The sequence below is a fragment of the Notothenia coriiceps genome, unplaced genomic scaffold (assembly GCF_000735185.1).
Source record: "Notothenia coriiceps isolate Sejong01 unplaced genomic scaffold, NC01 NC01_scaffold00031495, whole genome shotgun sequence".
Lineage (NCBI taxonomy): Eukaryota > Metazoa > Chordata > Actinopteri > Perciformes > Nototheniidae > Notothenia > Notothenia coriiceps.
In genome coordinates, this window is record NW_011364196.1 from 363,895 (window position 1) to 373,910 (window position 10,016).

At 37.4% G+C, this 10,016-nt stretch overlaps 2 protein-coding genes across 5 annotated transcripts in view; one reads left to right on the forward strand and one right to left on the reverse strand.

Moving 5' to 3' along the window:
* The window catches only part of znf821 (zinc finger protein 821), a 15,166-nt gene extending 10,520 nt beyond the window's left edge, over window positions 1-4,646 (reverse strand). The window contains exon 1 of the mRNA XM_010788019.1: window positions 4,557-4,646. Within this exon, the coding sequence (XP_010786321.1) occupies window positions 4,557-4,560 (4 nt within the window). The 5' untranslated portion in view covers window positions 4,561-4,646. The remainder of the gene's footprint in view (window positions 1-4,556) is intronic.
* An 80-nt stretch (window positions 4,647-4,726) lies between these two features.
* The window catches only part of ap1g1 (adaptor related protein complex 1 subunit gamma 1), a 21,049-nt gene continuing 15,759 nt past the window's right edge, over window positions 4,727-10,016 (forward strand). The window contains exon 1 of one of the 4 annotated variants that reach the window (XM_010788017.1): window positions 4,727-4,834. The gene's annotated coding sequence lies outside the window, so the exon portion shown is untranslated. Of the gene's footprint in view, window positions 4,839-10,016 lie in introns of all 4 variants that reach the window. The other 3 variants (XM_010788014.1, XM_010788018.1, XM_010788015.1) reach the window with 3 other exon arrangements.

Here is a 10,016-nt window from a genome sequence, read left to right on the forward strand (position 1 = left end):
ACAGTGAGGGACGCCACTAGTAGGTTATTCACATCCGAAGTCTCCCAGGTATTTCTTAGTTCTATTAAAGTTAACTTTGCAAATTTGTATGGCAATATTTCATTAAAATGTAAAAAAGTTCAGTTCAGCGTAGTGCCACTGGCAATATGTCAGTGAGCTATGCATACAAACAGAGATGTGTTAGTCAAAACAAAACTTATAGTAGCAATTAATACTTTATACATCTCATTCTTAAGTTGTGGAAAAGGACACAACATACATTCATCAACAACTGTCATCTTAAAGTGCACAGATTTTAAATCGCTTGTGTGTTGACGTGGCTGCAAATAATATTTTTTGTTATTATGGACTAATCTTCCATATTCACGCATTTGAAAAGCTGGAACCAGAAAGAACTTGAACATTTGATTAAAACTCAAATATCTAATGCTTTGTATTGCTTTCGTGTCATCATGTGCTGGAACTGAGATGTCAGATCAAATAAATTGACAGCATGCAGTATGAAACAGAAATGCTTGTCCCTTCTGATCAGCGTTTACAATATGCTATTGAGGTTCACTACAGATCTGCCTTTGATCAAATCCCGACATGTGTTTTTTTTCTAAATGACAGCTTAAAACCAAACCCAGAGACATTACTAGCCCAAAGCTCTGAAATGAAGAAAGACACCATCACAGGGCTTCTTTCGCACCAGTCTTCTAGTAAGACATACAAATAGTGATATAAGCTACTACCCCCCCCCCCACCATGCATCTGAAACTTTGCAGAATTTAAAAGGAAAAGCAAGGCGATGAGTACAATAACACATTATCAATAGTGGAATTTGTCAAAAATAATGACAGACACTTTCAAGGAATTTAAGTATTACCATTGATATGCTAATCCAAGTAATTTTTTTTTATACAAAACTAATCATTTATTTTTGTATTCTATTGCATTTACCTAGAGTTTGATTTAGACAATGAGTGCACTTACTTAATTTCAATTTTTTTAGTGATCATACACGTGTAGCTATATCAATAAAAACACTTGGCAAAAATTAAGAGGAATGGGAAACAAACAAATGTGCTGCATTCTCAAACAAACTGCAAATCAAAGTATCATATCTACCACAACCACTAACAAGAAGACGTGTTTTTTATGACTAAATAACATATGTATAACATTTGAGCATCAGCTGCTAAAACAATATACTGTGTATATGCATAAGAGTATGGAGTATGTCCACTGAAGGCTTGCTTTGGTTTAACGCATCTGCATGCATCTATTACAAGCTACAAGATGTGCATACGGATAATGGACGTGACATGGATAAATAACAATACCTGGAATACCTACAGTCAACTTTGAAGGGATTGTTCTGTTTTCGCCTGGACATATTATATATTGTAAAAACCCTGGAATCTCCTCCTAACCCCGCACTGCTTCTCTGAGACCGGTCCAGGTGTTTTCCGCACTGAGGGGACAGATGAGGAACGAAATACTAATAAATAAATAAAAAACGTGATCAATTCCTCTACTCGATCAGCGGACCATTTTACGGAGTTAAAAACCAAAAACCGGATAGATGAAAGAGTCACATTCTTGCGGCCGGTAAAATAGAAATCCCCGTCTCCGGTCGATCAGTGTTTTTTAAAAGATGCCCGAGCAGAGAGACACCGAGCGGACCCGAGCCGCTGGACTCACTGCAGCGACGCTCAGCTGATCTTTAACAGCAGCGAAGACACACCGAACAGGATTGTGGGATATGAAGAGACGATGGGGAGTTCATGCTAAAGATACTGTGGTGCGTTCAAGTCGTGTGGGAGAAATAAAAACGAAAGTGGTAAGAAACTACACACAATTACCACATAGACTACCTCAATCGTATAAAATGTGGAATTTAATTTGAAAACACAAAACAGAATTAGTAATTTGATTATTTTAAATGAACACTGATGTGATGTGCCTTTTTGCTGATATCTTTAAAAAAATATATATATTAAATGAAGTAGAAAAAAACAAAACATTCTGCCACCATTTTTATTTATTTTTTTATTTTACAATAAAGAGAAATCTTCAAACGAATCTGATTGCTTTTCTTTCAAATTAAAGATATTCGGGGGTGACCACATATTTCAGTGTCTAAATTAATCTAAATTACTCCCAAATGAAAGTAGTCTATTTTTGACATGTTGTCATATTCAATATTAGCTGCAAGTAGATGTATAACAGTAATAGGATAGTAGTTAGTGTCCTTATTTGCCAAACTACTTTTTTTAAATATGAAATTGACATTCATACTTTGCTTTTACAAGTCTCAAAAGGGCTAAATCCTAAACCCATAACAGCTAATGAGCTTGCAGTGTCAGCGGATTCATCTTCATGACAACTAGGCACAGAACGCAACAGGAAGCAGTATCCTCTCATAGTTTAAAATAAACATTACAAAATAAAAAAGCAGATGTTTTGTGTTACACAAATGTATCAAATAAAGCTCTACGAACATGCACCAACAATATATCTGATGACAAATAATAGACTTAAATTTGTTTCAACTACGCATCACACAAAGATGTTTGATAATGATCCGTTAACTTGGTCATGATGATTGTGATCAAATTGTAGGCAGGACATTTTACACTTGAAAATCGAACTTGTCAGTGCTCTCTGGTGGACAAATAGCCCAAAGACGACACTGCCTCTATATGACCACAAAGATATCTCTGGTATTTCTGAACTGCAACATTTTGTCACTTATCATCTAAAATATACTAACGGTGTCTTATCGGCAGATGATGAAGGTTATGGTTTGAATAATTCTGGACCCTTTCAGCAATATTTTCAAGATTGACACAGCAAGGTTATGTGCCTAACTTTGTGTTCCTACTGTATTATAAAGGCGCCTAGAGTGAAATAATGCTGATAGGCGTTTTGTTCACTCAGATGATAAGCCCCTGGGCTGGATATTCAAAAATATTAAAAAAGTGACTTAATGGGTGGGTAGTGTGTGTGTTTATTGAAGTGTTGATTAATACATTCTAAAGTCTGCAGGTAGGACTGACAATAGTGCTGTGCAAAATGAGGCTTAACAAAATATAGCATTTATTCAAGAAGAAGGCCAAATTGAATGAACGCATTGCACATGAAAATTGGCATTACATTTTTAAACAAACTATTATCATTTAATTGGGTGATTTCCAACTCTGGCCTCCTAATCAGCAGGAACTATGTTCTCGGACAGTTATATGACAGCAGGGATGTGAAATTGTGAATACATGATAAAAAGGCTCAACCAAAGTCTTCACATGATATCCCAATCACTGCTATTGCTCTTAGAATCATAACAAGGACTCATATCCTTTTTTTTTAAACCAATGCTTTTGGTAAAAGCCTTTTGATTATCGCTGTTGTTGATTCATTATTGATTATAGCTAACTGTTAAGTTACTCCCATTCAATTTTGTGACATTTGATCCCAATTCATCTAAAAACAGACCCAATTTGACAATATGTGATCCTTAGTACTCCATACAAGTATAGTTTAGCGATACTTTACTTGAACATTTAAAATTGTTATAAATCTTACATTGTGTTTATTTGACAGATAGTCCACAAATGTGTATCTTTCAATGTCAATATGTATATATTTTACTTTTTAGTTCTGTTGTAATATCTATTTTGAGATGTTTATATTTTATATGTATGTTTGTTTTCTACTCTTTTTCATTTTCACATTATGTGCAATGCTGTTTAAATGCTGCTAAGATTGAAACATTTCCCAAATTGGGATCAATAAAGTAAATTACTACTACTACTTCCATTCCACTAGGTTTCATAGAGAAAAACTGCACTTTTTAAAACAACAACACAAATTAATGAGTCACATGCATTGCATTGTTATACAGCTAATATAACCACCTAGCAGTACAAAACAATGTAATTAGCACTATTTCAACTCTTTACAAAATGCATGTTACTGCATCAATAGTAACAATCCACTATTACAACATATATTCGTGGTATTAGTGCTATTACTTAATAAAAGTTCTTAACACTTCTCCAACCACTAAACAAACTATACATCAAGCCCCAACCTACGATGCACTTCCTTAGACAGCACATTACCACTAGGTGGCGCTCCAAACATGGACTGCTATTGTCATAACATTTCATGTGTTCGTCATCACTGACTGCCACGAGTAAACGGACCGCAGCACGACATTGACAGGGTAAAAATGTATTCTTCCGCAGGGTTAAGAGAAAATACTGCCATCTCAACAAAATAATCTCATCGTGTCATTTTGTTTTTCAATGTTAGAGACAGACAGCATGCGGTTGAGCTCAGATTTAAAGTCACGTTACACACGATTAGTAGAATTAATAGAGAGCCAATAGGCTTATAAGATCAATTAGATAACATTAGCTAGCTGGCTAAAGATAACAAGCCGCACGTTAGCCCTTTATAGTCAGTGGCGAGAACAAGCTTACTAGCAAGACGACGACAAGCAAATGATCACCAGCATTAACAGCAACTTAGATACATCTCTTATCATGAAGACATAATTCAACTATTACCCATGGTGTCCAGTGAGCACTGGCATATCAGATGTATCTTGCAGAGACTGGAGAAGTCCTCTTCTACAAGCTATCGATACTGTGTACGGGGATGATACCTATGGATGATACACTCTGTCCGCGCTTCTTTCTCCAACCTCTGGGATATGTCAGTGTAACCCTCCGCCTGCGGTAGATGTGCTGAGGCTGGAGTAGCCACCATTTTGCATGTCTAGTGTGTTCCTCCCTCCATTGCTAATAGAGACGATTCCAGCTATTTTCTGGCATCATTACGGCTAGTGAGTATGTTCTAATAATAATTTATCGGCAGGAATGTATGAAAATGTCTTTACGTGTGAATAACTGTCAGGGGGTTGCTTGTATCTACGTTGACAACTCTCACTGTGTCGCTGCATAGGAAGTCGCAGCCCTCAGTACACCGGGGTTGTGCCTGTCAGCAGCTAACTTAACTAGCATGCTTAAAGTCTCATAGCCGTGCTAACTACCTGCTGGGCTAGGGATGTGGAGCTCAATAGCCATTTACGTGGAGTGGCTTTCCACGCAGTCATAATCTTCGTGACAACATGTTATGCCAACTCTAAGTTTCATATTTATATAGAGAACCACCTAGAAGGTTCCTTACAATGTGCCATGTAGTTTAGACAATATTCGGGCTAGGTAACAGAGAAGCAAACGAGTCGTCAGGTAGCTAGCTAACGCCACCGTGGAGGCGCTAGCCTGATAATCCAAATGCTCCAAGAAGGCCTAAAACTGCATCATGTCCAGATCAATCGTCGACCAGATGCAGGTGTCATGCCCAGCCTGTAAATGGCCTATCGTTTTAGTTCGACAATTTGTGCTAACGCTGTTAATATCAACTTTAATTTTACAAAATCATGTCAGCCAAGGTGGAGCTACTGCTGTGGTGTCAACCTGATATGCTGCCCTTTCATTGAAAAATACCAATGGTAGCTTGTTGTTAGCAGACTTTTGGCAGGTGTAATTTGTATCTGGAAAAGTAACAATACACATTGTACGTTTTCCTTAAATGTTTGTAATTGTATTAGGCGTTTCTAACCTTTGACCATTTTGTAAACATTTCACCAATAATGTGACGTTTCATTTACATTTCCAGGAAGCTAACGATAGCTAGCTTAGCATGTTAAGGACGTGGACTGCTTTTTACTCTAGTTTCACAAGTTTGCTTCTTGATGGCGACAACGTATTTCTTGAACACAGTAACATTAAGATAACACACATTTTAATATTTCCTATACGTCATCTTAGGAAGACTATTTTCATTGAATGCACTGTGTGGGTTAACGTTAAGGAAGTCAGAAGTAAGTAGGAAGTTATCAAATGAGCATGACGTACAGTTTGGGTGATTTACTTTTCTGTCACATCCCTTTATGATATCTGCAAGAAGGAAAAAAGTGCCATTAAATAGAAACTAGCTCCATGTTATGAACAAACTGTTTTACAGGAAACCGGTGTCTAATATAAAACTGTGGTGAAGAAAAAGCCAGGATTGAACAGAATCCAAATGTGTCCTTTGTGATGTTTAATAAGTCAGTGTAATAAAATGACAACTGCCTGAAACAAGACAGCAACGACTTTAATTAAAACATAACCTTTTACTCTGCCAACAGCCATGTGGTGAGTAACTTTTTGGCAAAATAAGTACCCGAGCAGGTGCATGAAGTGGAGCTTTATTCAACAGCAGTTATGAAGTATCAGACTTTTGTTCACTGACTGATTGGAAAATAGCTCCTGCGTTAAAATATATATATTCTCTTGACATCAGAAGAGTTCTTTGCACTTTCTGGTTAACACATTACTCGATACAGACATTTCTTCTATTTTTTACTCCCATATAGTAACAGCAGATCCACAAAATCAGTGGCGACGAAAGTAATGCAAGAGGTAGCATTAGTAAAGGTTTTGCAGCATTAGATTGTATATCTTTACCAGCCTTGTCTGGTTGCTAGTTTGCAACCTAACTGCAAATAAATGACTATTGGTATATGTTAACTGAGCCTCTACAGCAACTGCTTAGTAGAGTAGCGAAATGATGCCTCTGGTTAAAGACTTGAAGCCTCGTTTGCACACATTCATTTGAATTCCATGATGATCCTGTTGGTTGAGCTACTGCAGTGCCTCTCCCGGTTTAGTTATTCATTCTCATGTTTACCAAATAGGCCTAGTTAATATTAAGCTCAGACTCTCGACCGTTTCTACTGACTTGTTTATGTCGTAGTGGACTTCAGTAGGAGGAGGAGAAAAGTGGGAGGGCTGCAAACAGTGTTGTATACAAGCAACTAACATTTGCACGTCATCAGTGTAAACATCAGACACCTTTTAACCCCTTGAAAAGCCATACAGCGCAGTTCAACTCTGTTTTGGTGGGTGTCTGAAAATGTTTACATGTGACACACTGGCCATAATATTTTGACTGTCAAATACAGTTCTTATTCTCCACAAAGGCAGAGGACACAATGTTTGACTACACATTGTTGTTCTCTGACTAGATAATCTCTTATAGTTTGTGTTAAAAGTAATAGAGTTGTCTCCTTTTGATAGAATTTTATTTGCATCATAGTTGGGCACAGCGCGACAATAAATAATAATAATAATACATTTTATTTGTAGGCGCCTTTCATGACACCCAAGGACACCGTTCAATTTGTTAAAAAAAAGAAAAGGCTAATAGGCAACAGAACATGATAACAACACAAACAGGAAATCATGGAGGAGACAATCAAGTGGACACAAATGAAACATATAATGGGGAGCACTACAGTGAGAAAGAGACTAAGTACATTTTTCAACAGCTTGGCAAATTGAGTGGGGAAAAGCCTTTCCCCACCGGTGGCTCTGTATTTTCTTCATGTTTGATCTGTCTGATGATCTTTTAGTATAGCTTAACTGCAACTCTCCCAACAAAAGGGGTTGTAGTGGATATTGATTGAATCTGTGCTTTCCCTTTCAAGGCCTCATGGTGTTCAATGATCTAATGTAAAACTGTGTTCCATTATTTAATGCTTCTACTAGGATGTCTCAGACTGCAGGTTGATTGCTCCCTGTGGAACAAGAGAGGTGTGGCATGCTTTTTGTTTGTTGCTGGTTGTCAGGCTGTGCAAAGCTAATCTGGGCTGGCTCTCCCAGTCTCATGAGAGTAAAAGCTTGCTGTGAACATTTCACAGAAAATGAAAAGTACACACGTAAAAGCAAGAGGTGTTGATGAACGATAGCATTAGTCAGGTTGTTGGTTTAAAGACATGTAAAGCTCTTGGGTGAATAGACATAGGATGCCTTGCTTAAAAATACCTAGAATCCTATTGTTGTGTTTTTTTCCTTAACCTTTTGGCGCAGGGGGTGGACCTGCATCTTTTGTCCTTGTCACACAGGCCAGATATCTGCAGGTGCACTGTTTGTGAACACCACCTAAATCTGTGATATGGCTTCACAGCAGCACAGTGGCCTTTTTGTCTGTCTTTGACTAAATCTGACCTTGGTGAGTTAACCTGAGGCTATAGCTGCCCAGATACTGAGTCTTTAATCCACCTCAATGTGCTCAATCCTGCCTTCTAATTGTTTTCTTTCAAACTAATTGCGCTGTTCCATTTTCAAGAAATGGTGATGATATGAATACAAATGGTAATAATTGATAATAAGAATGACTGAATATGCCGTACTGCAAGAAAGAGGTATTGTAATTTCTTCAGCTCTCAGCAGAGGCTGGATTTACCTTCTTTAACCTGTACTCATTTGATTATAAGCACAGCATGAGGAAGGAGTCATTATTTATGGGGCCCAACACTAGGCCCTTTCAGCTCAGGTAATTTAAATGGTGTTAAGACGGAGAGTAGATCCTTGACTTAATGAAAGTGTGGTCTTTCCTGACCACCCACCCCATTCCTCTTTGATCAGTGAGTTTTAGATTCTCTACAAACCACCACCTCATGTAACAAAAGATGCTCTCATTCCCGATTATGTCTGGATCCTTATTTCCCTTAGTGAACTGGCATAGTTACACATTTTTCATTTAATCTCAGCAGCGAGAGTTCATGTAAATGCAAAGGTAAAGTAATTTGTTTCTAATGCAGATAAAACTGTTGTAATATCATATTATACAGGTCTTTAAAGAAGCAGGGACACGTATTTGTTCTGGTCGATTTAAAGCAACATTTTTCACAGTATCCTTAATCTATACATGCTCAAGGGATTTCTTTTTGTTGAGTTGGTGTCAGGTGGGAACAGGAGCTGGTGTTGATTTTCCATGTAAAGCTCTTTGGCAACTATCCAGCTCAGGATCTAGTAAGGTTTCCATAAGTCTTACTGCTAGGCGCCGCTCAGAACAATAGCAGTTAGCTTTCTGGATAACACAAATGCTTAATATGAACCAGTGTTATTTATAACAGAAAGAGCCACAACACAAAGATGTATTTAGTGTGAAACTGCCATCTAAGACCTTAGGGGGAAGTTTATAAAGTGTCTAATCTCACCTTTGAAAGTGTTCCAGGTTTTTTTGTTCAAAAAAGCATTTCCCAAAAGGATTGGCACGTTTTTAATCCTGAGGGTTAGAAAAACAAAACAAAATGAATATTAAAAAAACCCAAATTGAAAACCAATACCACCGAACAGCAGAACAACTCATTAGTCAAATGAATGAAGTACTGCAAGACAGTCTTCATGATTTTAGAGACAAAATGTACCTCTTTATAAGTGACCATCATTCATGAAAGTTTGATTAGAATTGAAAAATCAAGCACGAGGGATAGAGACAATCCAAAGAGGATCTAAAAAGTATTCTTCCTTCTCCACTGGGAGTTTGAAGATATCGATATCATCATCTAAACCACAGATTTATAATATTCTGTATCAGTATTCCAAATGTTTTATGCATATCCTGCCTCTTAGTTTCTTGTCTTGGTAGGCTACTTAAGAATTGCTGATATACTCCCTTTTATAGAAAAACCGGCACGCCCTGCGCCATCAGAGAGTTTGTTTAAGTTCAATTCTGTTACACAAGTTTCTTAGATATTACTTGGTAACACAGGACAGCTTTCAGTCATGTGATCACCTTGACTGAGGCCTGTTTTAAAGAAGTATGCTCAGTGATCTATTTTTTTTTAAATGGTAATTTTTGGGTGTTGGTCCATATACTGTAAACACGATATAATTTATTCTCACAACTGAGCATGTACATATAAATATTTAACGCTCCTCCTGTGGCCTAAAGCTTGTGTGCTCTCAGAAGCTTTCCACGAGGGAATGTCATTTCAGCTGCCACTCGCCTTTCCTCTGCACTTTGAATACTATTTAGAATTTCAGCGCTAAAAGGAATACCGTATTTTCCGGACTATAAGTCGCTCCTGAGTATAAGTCGCATCAGCCAATAAATGCGTCGTGAAGAGGAAAAAAACGTATATAGGTCGCACCGGACTATAAGTCGTATTTATTCAGATATTTATTTTCAAA